Here is a 15,482-nt window from a genome sequence, read left to right on the forward strand (position 1 = left end):
CAGGAGAATGGGAAGAAATACAAAATTGATTCCAACTCAGGATGGAAAATTTCGGGCAGCCAAAATTTTTATTCTAATCAAGGAAGATCTCAAAAGACCTCTAAATGTACTTCACCCATTAAAATGTTGTAACAGCCAAGAAGTTGAATTAACACAAGATGAACAATTCAAAGAAATTGAACAGGATACGACGCCAAGGCTACGTCCTACCCTACACGAGCGGCAGCAAATCAAGCAGAGGAAGAGTTACAAAGACTCCTCTCTCCTGAAATAGGAACTTTTTCATGGCTAGGGAAGTTCCCGGAGTTTTCGCAAATTTAGACGTCATACTTCTTACTTCCGGTGGACCCGGAAGCATGGGACTGAGCTTCAGGCCTAGCTCTAGCTATCAGGCCAGGCAGCTTAGCTTGGTGTGTGATTTTTTTTTGGAATAAACGTGTTTGGAACGAATCGAACTTGGAGAAACCGTTTTGGTTTTTTGTTAACGTTGCTTTATTGAAATCAAATTCCTCTGCAACACAACCTTTGTTGCAGGCATCGTCAGCAAATCGTTAGCATTCAACAAAGGGATGAATACAGTTTGATCCAATAGTTAAGGGCGCCTGTTATCCGGATACAAAGCTGAAAGGATTTCTAAATGGGACGTGATTATTAATTCCAAAGGTAAGAACTGGATAGTTCGGGCAAACTACACGCAAGCCCTTATTTTAGAGGCCAACCCAACGGTTCATTTATCAGTAAATATCAGTTCGGAAGAACTAAATCGCCTCAAAAAATCAGATTGTATTTTGCAGAAAAACTCGTGTTTCTTTTAGTGATTTGTCCTCTAAAACATGGGAAAATTCATTCCTTTCGTTTTTGAAGGGACGAAAAGTGTCGGTTAAAAGAGCGAAATAAGGGCAGCTAAGATTTTCAGAAAACCAGCAAGAGCTCGTACATTCAGACCGTTTGTTCCCTATCTCAGCCAAAGAATCCGAGCCAATCAAACAGTGCTTCAGTTAACAAATATCCCTTTCTAAGGCCCGAAAACGCCGGATCCTGTAAAACAGTATTTTTGAAGTAACTATTCTTAAATTTTCTGGTTGCGTGCCCCCGCTTATTTGTTATATGATAACAACAACAACAACAAAGCAATTAAGGGATTTGTCATTTGGTTAAAAGTTTACTTGGTAGCCTATGGTTACACTATTCATGTAAAATAACAGGGATAAACAAGATTAACAATGGGCACCGACTAACTAGAAAACTGGTAGGCAATTTGAATGCTATCAAAGTTGTTGAAAAATTTAATATCCCCAAACTTTGTGGCTTCGTTTTCTATCCCCCATAATGTGATTGCGAGTTCGGATGCCACACCACTGGGTTCTGGGAGACTCGTAAAAGCTAGCCCATTAAACTAGGCTCATGTAAAAAATACCCTGCACACTGCTAGAACTTTCCTTGTCAGTCCATGTCACTAAATGGAAAAAAGACACCTATCGCTTATTCGCCAGGCTTAAAAAATAACACAGCATTTCTTTTACAAAACAGCTATCCTATTACTCATAGAAAAAGTCATGAAACAAAAGCACGGGCGTTGCCTCCCCCGCAGACGCTCTTTTGGCTCGTCACGCAATCTTTCCTCCCCAATGCTGAGGTGGAAAGTTTGCGTGACGAGCCAAAAGAGCCTCTGCGAGGGAGGAAAGTGCGGGCGTTTTTCTCAGCCATTAGTCATCAGAGGGAACAGTGAGGCGCTGGTAATCACGCAGAGGTTTCTGCTTCCTTCTGTCCCAGGCGACGTATGACACACCCACGACGCACACAACTGCCACCACTGCCATTGCAGCAACCAGAGTGGGAAACTTGGCTGTAAAAAAAAAACAATAATCTAAGCTTAGTCTTCATCGTTTGGCAATTCTAGCAGACGCACCCAATCGTTCACTTTGGGGCAACATCTGTTCGAAAAGCAATTACCCGCCTCAGAAATTCAGATTAGATTCTAAACAAAAACCATCTTTTTTTCTTTCTCAAGGTGACCTCAAATTTTCGCAACGCTGAGAACGCATTTTTTTGGTTTTGGAGGGACAAAAAAGTCGTTAAAAGTGCGAAAAAAGAGCAGCTAGTATTTGCGGAAGGCGAACAGCAGCCCGTAAATTCGGGAAATAAGATTCCGCTTCTTACTTTTTCGCAATTTTAAATTTTTGAGATAAGAACTCCGAACAGTTCAAGCTATGTCAGCTCACACACGTTTGCCTAAAAAAGGCGCCATAAAATCACGTTGTTCTCGTTGGGTACCTCTGATACCAGACCTGTGATTTGATTGGCACCAAAAATGCTTTCATATTGTAAAATGAAGTTAACGAACCTCCGTTTTCAGACCCCAAACGTTTGGTCAGACTTGTACTCATTACTTCAGGGACAGGTTTTGTGGTAAAATCTTCTCTGGTGTTAAAAGTGTGTGACACAAAAATTTTACTATGTTTTACCTGTTGGATGTAGTCCATATTGCTCTCAAATTCAATGAAAGAAGACAGTGAAACGGATAAAAAAGCAATTATCATTAACATTTTAAGCCATGATGAAACATTTCAGGGACTTAAATCTTGTCGAGCGCTCACTTGACATAAAGGCACCAAGACTCTGAGTTACATTTTTTGTGGCCTGAGTTGCTAAACTGCTAGTGACTTACTACTTTTCTCCACGTCAGTGATTTGTTTCTCCGTTTCGTCCAACTCTGCCTCCTCCTCACGCATGAACGGTCCTTGGGCCAAAAATTCCTCTTCGTCCTTTGTTTCACGAACCATGAGGGACCTCTTGGCTCTTTGTGGAATACATCCCTGGGCGCAGCGCGAGTTAGGATCCGACGCGTTACATATCTTCACCTTGCAGTGCATGTACACGAATGGATTGTCACCCACGAAGCTGAAGGCTTCGAGACTAAACCGCTTCTGGCGTTTATCCGGTGAGGGCAGATTCAAGTCCACTGTGTCATCTACCGCGCATCTGAAGAGAGAGTCAGGACAGTTATATGAAATATTCCTTTCTGTGCGTTGGCGGTTTACTTGAGCAAAAGGTGAGGGATGCGAATCAGCAAATGTATAAAAGCGGTGTAGAAATTACACTATGACTGAATAAAACGCATAATATATAATTACAGTACTTACAAAATATATCATAGGAAAAAAGTTAAGAAGAGGTAATTATGTAACATTATGGACAAGAGCATTTTATTACAAATTTTGATTTTAGACAGGAAAAAAATATTTTGAAGTTGTGGGACATTGTTGAGCTCGATAATTTCGAGCAGACACTAGCTTATCGGGTAGCAAAGGATATGAGACTAAGCGGTACAAAACACTGAATTTTTGATGACCGTAAATTATTACGGTGAGAGAACATGAAAACACCTATTTACTAATGAATTTAAGTTACAATTTTTAGACTCAAAAGGTTCGTATCAGCCTACAACTGAATCACGAATAAGTCTATCAGGCCACGGAATAAGCAAGCTAGATAGGTTCAGTATCGTCCTCATAAAACTTAAAAGAATCTTGCAGAGATGTTTCCTAGCAAAGGTCCACTAGTAATTCTAACTCAAAAAATTTCCGCTGCAACCGACAATTCCACACCTATATAAGGTCCTCGCATCTCCACGTCACTGACCTATTTGATAAAACTATCCCCAGATCTAAATAGGGGAAAAAGTACTTATGGAAAAGACCAAAGAAGGAAGACATGTCTACCCGTTTTTGATGAATGTGTATTTATATCCCTGGCTGTTCGGGTTCGGATCTGGTGTAGCAAAGCAGTCCACTGGTAAAATTTCCAGCCGTCCGTCGTCCGTGTCCACGCTGACCTCCACGTACACTATCTCCCTTAGCTCCAACTCGACTGGGAAATCCCTTTGCGTGTACTCGTTTACGAACCTGTCAGTTTGGAAGATTTTCATTTCGAGCACAAATTTCCCATATCCTTTCTTGGAGAAAATGATCTTCTTGCTCTGTACCCGAAGGCCAACAGCTGACACAACTCCTGTGTTTGAATAGTAGCAGCTGAAGGGGATTTCCACTTCACGAACACGGGTGATAATCTGGCCCGGTTTAAGGGGAATCTCTTCAACTTTGTTCATGTAGCTGACGAAATTACTGCTGTGCCTTATCACTGTGCGACATTCCGTCAGTTTCGTGCGAAGAATATAGTCAGTAGCGGTCTCTTTGGCACCACAGCTGACATTACTGAGACGGATGTGTTCCCTGTCCAGAGCGGGAAGGAGTCTTTTTGGAATTGTGATGGACATCTCATTCTGGCCGCAGGCGACTTTGATATCTGAAATTTTCAACATATAATTGAATAACTAAAAGAATTACAGGACCCATTGCTTTGCAGTTACTCACCAAAAATTTGTTTCTCTTGTAGTAAACTTGCTGTAACTTAAACTCTTATTTGTTATCGTTTTTATGATTACTATTACTTACGATTATTATTATTATTATTATTATTATTATTATTATTATTATTATTATTATATCGTTGTTGTTGTTGTTGTTGTTGTTGTTGTTGTTGTTAGTGTTTTTTTGTCAACGTTTGTATCTTGTAGACATATTGATAATGTAAGTTGTAAAGAGATCATTCTCTGTTCCTTTCCTTGTAACAAAATCTTTTGAACATAAAGCCCTGGGAAACAAATACTTTGCCTTAAAACCAACTGTTTCAACGACCACGATCAAAGTTTACGTTCCCACGAAAGCTCGGCACACAATCGTTTGAGCTCCTTTAATCCGATTATTGCTCTAACAAGACATAGTTTTGGTACTCAGCTGATGTAAAGCGGTTACCCATTATTCTTAATTTAATACCTAGATACTTAAAATTAGTGGCTTTCCTTACAAAATCAAATTAAGGTTTAAACACTAGAAATAGTCAAAGATTAGGGAGTGTGTTCGATGATCGCGATCCTAGGCTCTCTCCTTTGTGATGTCATGCGCCCCTAAAAAAAATATGCCGAGGATACCAGATACGCGTCCCAAGATCCATCCATTCATTCCGGCAATCAATCCCATACAATCTGAACTCCAATCTGTATTAGGAGTGCGTTCTTAATACGTCGAACGCAATAAGAAGCAGTGTTCAGCCTTAAACTAATACTCTTAAGTATTATGATACGTCAGAATTAAACTGAGCTTACTGGAGACATATTGATTTAAAAAACTGAGCATGATCTTACCTGAATGAGAAGGAATCGATGGAGGTGGTGGACTTGAAGAAATTGGCGGCTGGCTAACTGTAAACAAAAAAAAAATAAGGAAAAATTGATTAATTTTCTTAAATCTACGTCATTGATAGACAGAAAGACAGACAGACTGAGTTGATAAGACTGATTGGGGAACTTGGCTTCCGTAAAGAGATTCGAGAGCTGAGCTGACGTTTCCCCTGGTTTAGCCTTTTTTTTTTCCAAAAATCTTTGATATTGAAGAACGGAAATTTTATGTTCGTTGTTAGTGTTATTTTGTCAACGTTTGTATCTTGTAGACATATTGATAATGTAAGTTGTAAAGAGATCAATCACTGTTCCTTTCCTTGTAACCAACTCTTTTGAACCTAAAGCCCTGGGAAACAAATACTTTGCCTTAAAAACAACTGTTTCAACAACCACGATCAAAGTTTACGTTCCCACGAAAGCTCGGCACACAATCGTTTGAGCTCCTTTAATCCGATTATTGCTCTAACAAGACATATTTTATGTTACTCAGCGGATGTAAAACGGTTACTTGTTGTCCTCAATTTAATACCTAGATACTTAAAATTAGTGCCTTTCCTTACAAACTCAAATTAAGGTTTAAACACTAGAAATAATCAAAGATTAGGGAGTGCGTTCGATAACCGCGATCCTAGGCTCTCTCCTTTGTAGTGTCACGCGCCCCTTAAAAAAAAACAGCGGGGGGATGCCAGATACGCGAACCAAGATCCATCCATCCATTCCGGCAATCAATCCCATACAATCTGAACTCCAATCTGTATTAGGAGTGCGTTCTTCCTACGTCGAACGCAATAAGAAGCAGTGTTCAGCCTTAAACTAATACTCTTAAGTATTATGATACGTCAGAATTAAACTGAGCTTACTGGAGACATATTGATTTAAAAAACTGAGCATGATCTTACCTGAATGAGAAGGAATCGATGGAGGTGGTGGACTTGAAGAAATTGGCGGCTGGCTAACTGTAAACAAGAACGAAAAAATGTGGGAAAAAATTGATTAATTTTCTTAAATCTACGTGATTGATAGAGAGACATACAGACTGAGTTGATAAGACTGATTAGGTAACTTGGCGTCCGTAAAGAGATTCGAGAGTTGACGTTTCCCGTGTTGTAGTCTTTTTTTTTTTTTTTTTTAAACAAAAATCTTTCATATTGAAGAACGGAAATTTTATGTTCAAGTTGAAGGATATTGCCGGAATACATAAGACCATTGCAGTTATGTATGCAAATTCAGCTGAAAAAGAGGGATTGAGGGATATCCTGGGACAAACATAGCAGTGATACCTACTTTGCACCCAGACATGCGCAGGGTAGGCAAGATCATTCTGGTTGGTGTAAGGTTTCATCAGACTTGGGTTGACGCACACGAAGCAAGCGTTATTGTACTTCCCCCAATGTTCAATAGCCTTGCATCCCGGCGTACTGATACACCGCCTCTGACATTCGAGGTGATCAATTAGGTTTACTCTGCTCTTATATATCAGCGATCTTCCTTGAATTGTACACCATTTAAAGGGGAAAAATTTCCATCCTATAAAAGATGGTATAGGATCTCACTAAGCTGTGCAATTCAGAGTGCCCCGTATCTTATTTTTTTGGTTAAGGATATTTCTTAGAGTGCTACATATGATCTAGAAAATGTACCAAGAATATTTTATGGCTAAGAGAGGTTTATCTGATCTGGACACGAATTTTTAATAAACGATTAATTTAATTCAGCCTCTGGCTGCGATTTTGATCCGAACAAAATATCTATCTATCTATCTATCTATCTATCTATCTATCTATCTATCTATCTATCTATCTATCTATCTATCTATCTATCTATCTATTTATCTATCTATCTATCTATCTATCTATCTATCTATCTATCTATCTATCTATCTTAATAGCATTTAATAAGCTTTGGGGAGGGGGCAAAAGCATTGTAGACTATTCTAAAACCATTAAGAAAACTGAAAATTGCCTATGTTGCTTTAGAAATGCAAACTTTACACCAGAGAGATCTAGCACACCCTACACATGTGTTGCTACACAATATGGGTATCACTATCATGTTGGACTCTTCACTTCGAAGAGCTCTCAAGGTAAGCAAACATTCTGTCATTCAATCTCCAAAACAAAACATGTGAACAGCCAGTGCAAAAGAAGGTTAATTAATGAGTTCGTAACTTTGTTGAGATTCTCACCATATGGTGCAGGGTCTTCAGCAGGTTGATTCATCTCATCTTCTTGCGGTACTCCATCAATAAATACCGTCGGATCTTCAACAAAATCAATCTCTTCAGGGTTGAGCATTTGACCATTGACAAGAGACTTGTAGTCTGAAAAACAAAAAAAACGCATTGTTTCGTTAAGAAGACAAATTAAAAGCTACCAAATGAGTGTGAGGAAAAGACGAATGAAAAATGAAAATTGACAAATGTACTTCACTTTGTCCTATGCTATGCGGTACAATGCTATGCTACAGTGTATGCAATGATATACTATACTATACTATACTATACTATACTATACTATACTATACTATACTATACTATACTATACTATACTATACTATACTATACTATACTATACTTCGGACCTCGAAGTGGTTTAGTAAGAGGTATGTACTATACTATGCTATGCTATGCTATGCTATGCTATGCTATGCTATGCTATGCTATGCTATACTATGCTATGCTATGCTATGTTATGCTATGCTATGCTATGTTATGCTATGCTATGCTATGTTCTTTATTATATTAAATATGGAATATGCTGTTATACTACACTATGTTATACATTGCCACACGGTGTTATGTATACTGCTTTGCTATGCTATACTAATCATTGTCTCTCGCTAATCTAAAAAGTCATTCATTCACTTTCATATTCTCTCCAAATGCTCAATCAAACATACAATCCCGTTTTTATCTACTGATGGCTCCATCTTACCATTTTGATCGTCTCTGACTTTCTGCTCGTCACCCTCCGTTCCATCAGCGGTCCCCTGATTCAACATATCGTTCATGATTTCATCTTCAATCTTTTGATTGTCGTCTGTGATAAAATGAATACAAATACATATTTCACTACATGTGTTTATCCTTACGTTTTATCCCATCCTATGCAACGCAAACATAATTAACACTGTCAGTTGTCAAAAATTCAATATTTACTTTCAATACTCGCAATTAAAGCACACACATGTTTGTTATGTAAAAACGGTTTGTGGTAGCGACATAACGTCTTGACATTCAATTCATTTTTGATACTGGGGGTAAGTTGGGAGGAGGTGAATTGAATTATATAGGGGCTATTGACATCCGGGTGCTTTTGCAATAAACCAAAGAATTTGTCCACTCTACGCAAAATACTAGCACGTGCTTAAAATAAAGTATTTCCTCTGTTTGAATCCTTAAGGATCGTTTATTCCCGAGTTAGTCAGCGAGTGAGTGGGTCTCTCCCTCATCCACCCCACCAACCCCCACTGGCGTTTATTCATTTTGCCAGTCGCTCCAGTTGTTCTCCATCTTCTTCAGTCGACTCACCGAGGAGTTATCTTTCAAACATTCGGCATTTTTCTTTATCCGGGCAAAATAATACTACCAGTTGGTTTTCGAGCTGGCTGAGGGATTTCGAAAGAGCTCAAAACCAATTAAACGAGATCCTACTGTGTTCAGTCGGCGCACCTATAACTGTCTTGTAGACAATTTCTATTAATTGTGATTTGTACGCCAAAACAATCCAATAAACTAGCAACTAAACGACACTAATAAAACCAAAACAATAGACTCCTTTCAGAAGTGTTTTGAAAAATGAATCGCTCGGGGGCGTCAAAAATTCCGCATCCCAAAGAATAAGCTATGACGCGACACCCAGCTCTAGAAGTTTGATGCTTCATAATACGAACGGGCAATCTTAAGTCATTCGTTTTCTGATTTGATTTTGTGTTCCGGAAAGGAATAAGAGTTCCTTCTCAACAGCGTTGCAAATTTGTAATTAAAAAACAGAAGATTCCCTCCTAAATGTTTCCCTTAAAATTTTTCAATCATAACAGTAGATCTGGCAGGTCAAAGGGGTTCCTGTTTGTCCCTAAGGCAAAGGCGTCTTTCATTGCATATTTGTAATTTACCAGATGATTTAAAAATGATTAAGAATCAAGAAAAAGTGTAATTTTTCTAACTTTTTTAATACAATTTTTTATATATTAAAAAAACTTTGATTTCCCTCAATTACATTTAATTGTAGTGATTTTGGGCTTCAAGAAGTCTCACGCTGTCAACACATTTCCTAATGCATTGTCTGCAGTAGTCGCTTGAAAATTTAGTATTGACATTTCGCCGTTATTGATCAAGTCAGTTTGATTTGATGCTCAAATCCATCACACAGATCCAATAACTAAACGAAATTTTAAAAATCTAAATTTTAAAATCTAATTCGTGTACATGTTCGATGAGATGCGGAAAATTTTCGGTCTCGAGAAATAAAATAATTAATTAGGGCTTTGAACAGTCTTTAAAAAAAAAAAAGAAAAAAAGACTAAACAGCCGACGTATTGAAAGAGCACTTAAGGAAAGCCTTAATGATGTTAATCAGACATTTTCCGTGTTGCATGTTCATAGCCAACAAAAGCAAGAACGCTTCTTACTGTTAAGGGCTTCAGAACACGCAGGTATCTCGAGACAGTATACAAAAATAGATGGTCTGAACCGTTTGTAGCTTGGAAACCAGTACTGTCTTGAAAGCGTGTCTTCGCACGCTTTGCAGGTAACAGAAAAGACGAAGGAAGAGTACAAATCAGAGATAATATCACATGATAACAACTTGAGGAAATTTCACTTTGAAAATCTTTGAAGATCTCTCCCTTTCCTGAACTATTTCTTTTAATTTGGAGATACAGATGTTCCCGAGCAGTGAACTAATTTTTTTCGATAGTGAGATGTTCGAGTATTCAATTTTTGAATATTTTTGAAAGCGACCGAAGGGTAAGCTGTTAACTAATGGACAGAGAAAGAGTGTCTTTTTCGCAATGTTTTTAGTTCTTAGACCCTCCTTTGACCTGACTAGTGTTGCTTAAAGGCAACAGACGTTTGATTAACGCGCTCTATCCAACAGTGAAACTGGAAAATTGAGCGGTGGATCAAGTAAAACTTTGCGGAAAAATTGGCTGTAACCAATCTCACACTAAGACTCCACCGGCTCTTTGGTCAGCGGTTGGAACAATTTCTGGCCAAGAAGACAGAGCATTCTGGGCACGAGAGTGGGTAAAAAAATGATCTTGTACCCAGAGTCTTAAGGCTCTTTGGTCAGTGGTTGCTCGCCTAGAGAGAGTTTGGTGTACTGTAACTTTTGCAAAACACTGATGTCAAAAATGCAAGTGAAAAGATTGAGCAATTAAAAGGCAGGCAATCAAAACTATTTTATTTTATTTCGATTCCCCCAGAGTTTCTCCACGCGACCAGCCACTGGCCAATGAGTCTTAGGATTAAAAAAAAAGTAAAAAGGCCAAACCAAAAAATTTCAAATACGTCATTCACATAGAGTAGGTAGAAGAAAAGGTAAAAATCACACATCACTTGAATTAATGTTGTTCTATGCCATTTATTTCAGTCATGCTTACGTAATGAAACGTTTGCTTCTGTTTTGACATGCAGACGTATGATTAATCCAACGGAGGTTACTATGAAGTTATTTGCTGGGATGTTTATTGTGCGATACATGGCGGTTCTAACCTTTTAGTCTGTGGCCAACATCCCGTAACTTATCGTTGTGTGACCATTCAAGTGTAAACAACCAAGTTCTACTACAGCATGTTGTATTGCTGTTTTCACTCCGTATTTTTTCAAGGAAAGTAGCCTTTTTTTTAAATATTATTAAGAGCAACACTCCGCTGCGAGTTGTACATTAACCGACTGCCCTAGTTCTCATCCCTTTGCCAAGTTTTTGATCTCGCTATTGAGCGTTCTTCTTCGACCATTCATACCAAGCACAAGAATGAATCTAGCCTTTGCTTGTCAAAGACCATCATAACTGAAAGGATATTAGACCAATGTAATTGTTTGGACTTTCAAATCACAAATCCTTTGGATCAGAGAGACAATAACTAGGATTGTCGTAGGACAGTAAGACCGGTAAGTCAAACGTTACGAAAGCGGTATTTTTGAGGGTCCCAAGGAAATTAATTAGTCACTCTTTATAAGATGTTATTGTTTTCTCAAAGCGGAAAAACGCTGATTGGTTAGACAAATTACCACAACACTCTGCTATAATCAAAACCTATTTTTCAAAGGGATGCTATCAAAATGACCTGCGCTTGAACGATTTCGAACAAGAAAACGAAAGTATATTTGTAGTTAAAGCCTTTCATACAAAGTCATACAAACAAACGGCGTCACTCAGGAATTTTTTCCGCTTTCTAAAAACGGAAAACCTTCATTTGAAAACAAACTTGGGCGAATTTATACTATGATAAAATTGTTTTATTCACTGCAGAGTTTTTCATCTCTCATTTAGCGTCCGATTTTGTCTGCAATACTATCAACTGCGATACAATTAAACACCGTAATGAACAATTTTGGTTGAAAATTAATTGGTCTATTCTTTCACCCTTAAAATCTCCCAGCAAGTACAAAGGGAAACTAATTATAAAATGAAAGCCACTTTTTATAGAGTACAAATAAAACGTGCAGAGGTTTTTGGACTCGAATAGTAGAAAGTCCGTAGTTTTCAGTACTCCACCCCATCAAAAAACTGGCCAAGGCTATTCTGAGAAAACACATTTGCTGCCGCTAATTATCTTTAACCGCAAGAATGGAAAAAACAAAAGTGTTTTGGGTTATTTTCGCCTCCAACAGAAAGGAACATCGACGCTACGTAACTGTAGAGCTCCGCTGACAAAGTGTCTGAAACTTTGAGAGGAACAATACCAACATAATGCCACCAGTACAAGGGATAAAGTACCATGTTAACAAATATTTCAACGATTTTACTCAGAACGAAACTCTGGTCTTGGAACCAGATCTTGCAACTATCATACGCTTGCCCATAGTTCAGACCCCTTCCAATCGCAAACGGTGATTACGATTTCTGTTCAGTTTTGGCCAAAGAGAGGCAAACAAACAAAAAATAGATAGATCTACCTGTAAGGGTCTGATCTGCAGCCTTCACTGCGCTCGACAGTAGGAGGAAGGGGACAAGCAAGATAATTCTCTTCATGGCGAAGACAACTTGTGTTCAACTCCAATCTGGTTAGAACTAATGCAGTTTAGCACTGTACATAACTATAAGAGCACGAAATTTAATTCAATCAACGCGGAAAAAATAGTTTCTTTTGTTTTTCCTTTATTCTTGACTGCTTCAGAAGAAAAGCATTGTAATAACAAAGTCCTACACCCGACGTACTTATTTTTCCCGTACACGCTCAAAACGTAATTTTACGTCTAAAAAACGGAAAAAATACCTTTGTTTTCAATTGATGTTAGGGAAAACAGTTGAAAATACATTAAGTTGGCCAAGATTTTACTACCGCAATGGGAATTAAACGCAAAAAATGTGAAAGGTCAAATAGCCATGGCAGGCTTTTAATGAGGTCGTATTTTTCTTTCATACATAACCTAACGCATAACAAACCAAATACTTGTGTTTTAAACAAGATTACAAACTTATAAGGCAACTTTAGCCCTCTGCATAACCATAAATTTCCCTGGCATTCGTAAACGTTTATTATTTGAACTCTCTTACACTCTGTCACAACTTAGTTACGTTTAGTCCTGTAACTTTTCAATCTTTGGAGTCACCATTCGCGCGAAATCTGCTGAGCAGAACTTTTCTCTGGTGCAGTTTAGTTGCCTCCTTGAAAAATGAAGGTTTCAAAACATTTTTAAATTTGTAGCCTCCAAACTGGCCGGTTTTGGAACGTGCCGTTACCCTAACATATACACATCTTTGCGTGAATAAGGTGACCGTGGGAGGTGCTTTGTTTTCTAAGAACTAAATGACATCTTGCTTTCACAGTAATGATAATATTTATTTTCGATGTAGGTTGGTAATTATTTATCTACCGGGACAAAAAAACCACTGTGGTCTCAAATTATCGAGATGTCCTTGAAAATATTCAGGGACTTATACCAGTAAGAATATATCTTTTATTTGAATAGTCGCACTCGATAATTTCTTCCAAAACCTATTCGCGAGCCCTGCCGTTCAGGTCAGCCGTTAAGTAAGGATACCTCATTACAACGGTAGAGTTTGAGGTTCGGCGCATAAACTTTCCTCAAATTAGGGACTTTAAAAAAACCTCGACGGTAGTAGCTTTCTCAGTAGTTTTCTTTTGAGCCAAGAACTTTAGGATTTTATCGAAGGATTCCGGCAAAGTTAGAGCCTCGAAACAGCATCATAGCGAAGCACTGTTCAATGATTAAATGGAGCACATTTTATCCACACTAGAGTGAAAAGTTAAAAACGTATAGAGTGTTTTCATTCACGTGACTACCGGCCATATTGGTTTGCTGAAACAAAAGAAAATAACTCTGTGGGACGTTAAAGAACCCACTCACTGTTCGCAAAGAGTAGGGGACGTAGTTCCCGGTGTTGTGGTCTGGTCTTTGTGTGTATATTATCATGGTTGGGTGGGAAAATGCTCGGAGACATTAGCTGCATTAAGCTACTCTACAATCCTAGGGTAAATAAAGATTGATGATGATGATGATGTATAAAAATAAAAATAAAAATAGAGTTCAATTCCCAGAGGTTTAGTTTGGGACACCAACATGGCCGCCATTTCTTTGTTTTGGGACACCAACATGGCCGCCGTGACGTCATGTGAAAACACTCTATTTCATTACGCTAATCGGAAGCACTGTTTCTCGTTGTAACCAGCACCATTACGAAGGAAGAAACTACTGTACAACAATTTTTAAACAAAGAGAAAAATTTAGAACGATCTTCTGCACAATGTACAGCGCTGTGGAAAAGTACTGTTCAACAATGAACCACTCTCATTTAGTCTCATGCTCGGGTGATTTATTCATAGCTTTCTAGCTTAAATACCAAAAATACATTTAATACTGACTTGATCCAAGGTTCAACTATAGTTGTGAAAAACTAACTTTGTATTTGAAGAAATTAAAGAACAAGGGAAAGGAAAGCAGTAGTTTTTTTGTTTCATTTTAAGCAGTTAGTCAAGTTTCTCTTCATCCGGGATCTGGAGACGACGCCGTTGATTGCTTGAATAAAACAAATCCATGATAAAGGATTCAATTGAATAAAACAACGCTCCTGAACAATAATTTCGTGTCTCCCTATGCTATTGGGTGACACATCTCTTTTTTTACGGAAAGATGACGATGTCCTTTACCTTCGGCTAATTAAAGTGGGAGAACATGGAGGTTTTAACATGCACATTTGTACGAGGGTAAACGAGGAATGAGCCTGTAATTATTGAAAGACTCCTTGGCCGTATTTTGGTTCATGTCACCATTGGGGTGGTTCTCGCTTGGTTGGGTTTAAACAAAAAAAAGTATTTTAAACTACAGGAACAAATTAATCCGTAACCACCCTTTGTTACGGGCATCGTTAGCAAATCGTTGGCATTCAACAAATGGATGAATACAGTTTGATCCAATAGATCCAATTTGATCCGGATACAAAGTTGAAAGGATTTCCAAATGGGACGTGATTATTAATTTCAACTGGAAGAACTTGATAGCTCGGGTAAACTACACGCAAGGCATTATTTTAGGAGCCTATACTAGCTCAACGGTTCATTTCGATAAACATCAGTTCGGAAGAACTAAATGGCCTCAAAAATTCGGATTGTATTTTGTAGAAAAACTGGCGTTTCATTTAGACCTTTGTCTCCTAAAACATGGGAAAATTCATTCCTTTTGTTTTCGAAGGGACGAAAAATATCGGTTAAAAGAGCGAAATAAGGGCAGCTAAGATTTTCAGAAAACCTGCAAGAGCTCATACATTCAGACCGTTTATTCCCTATCTCAGCCAAAGAATCTGAGCCAATTAAACAGTGCTACCGTATACAAATATCCCTTTCAAAGGCCCGAAAACACCGGATCCTAGAAAACAGTATTTTTGAAGTAATTTTTCTTGAATATTCTGGTTGGGGGCGACCGCTTATTTGTTAGATGATAACACCAACAAAGCAAATAAGGGATTTGTTAATTGGTTAAAAGTTTACTTGGTAGCCCATGGTTACACTGTTCATGTAAAATAACGGGGATAAACAAGATTAGCAATGGGCACCGAGA

The 15,482-nt window shown here is 38.2% G+C and overlaps 1 protein-coding gene across 2 annotated transcripts; it reads right to left on the reverse strand.

The window, feature by feature from the left end:
- Positions 1-1,134: 1,134 nt before the first annotated feature.
- Positions 1,135-12,506, reverse strand: LOC146482128 (ZP domain-containing protein-like). Of its 2 annotated transcripts, XM_085107412.1 has the most exons (9): positions 12,360-12,506; positions 8,173-8,277; positions 7,425-7,559; positions 6,524-6,766; positions 6,139-6,195; positions 5,204-5,260; positions 3,723-4,305; positions 2,669-2,982; positions 1,135-1,846 (listed from the first exon to the last, which is right to left on the reverse strand). In XM_085107412.1, the coding sequence occupies exons 1-9, from the start codon at positions 12,433-12,435 to the stop codon at positions 1,707-1,709; spliced, it is 1,710 nt and encodes a 569-aa protein (XP_084963538.1). In that variant the 5' UTR covers positions 12,436-12,506; the 3' UTR covers positions 1,135-1,706. The 2 variants fall into 2 exon arrangements, with proteins under 2 accessions (XP_084963538.1, XP_084963539.1); XM_085107413.1 differs by lacking the exon at positions 6,524-6,766.
- Positions 12,507-15,482: the final 2,976 nt, after the last annotated feature.

Source organism: Pavona decussata, unplaced genomic scaffold, assembly GCF_977016875.1.
Source record: "Pavona decussata unplaced genomic scaffold, jaPavDecu1.1 SCAFFOLD_47, whole genome shotgun sequence".
In the NCBI taxonomy this organism is placed as follows: domain Eukaryota; kingdom Metazoa; phylum Cnidaria; class Anthozoa; order Scleractinia; family Agariciidae; genus Pavona; species Pavona decussata.

Coding starts and splice junctions, on each gene's coding strand:
- LOC146482128 (XM_085107412.1), bottom strand. CDS start 12,435: ATGAAGAGAATTATCTTGCTTGTCCCCTTCCTCCTACTGTCGAGCGCA. Junction 6,196..6,523: donor TGCGCATGTCTGGGTGCAAA/GTAGGTATCACT, acceptor TCTTGTTTACAG/TTAGCCAGCCGCCAATTTCT. Junction 5,261..6,138: donor ATCGATTCCTTCTCATTCAG/GTAAGATCATGC, acceptor TTTTGTTTACAG/TTAGCCAGCCGCCAATTTCT.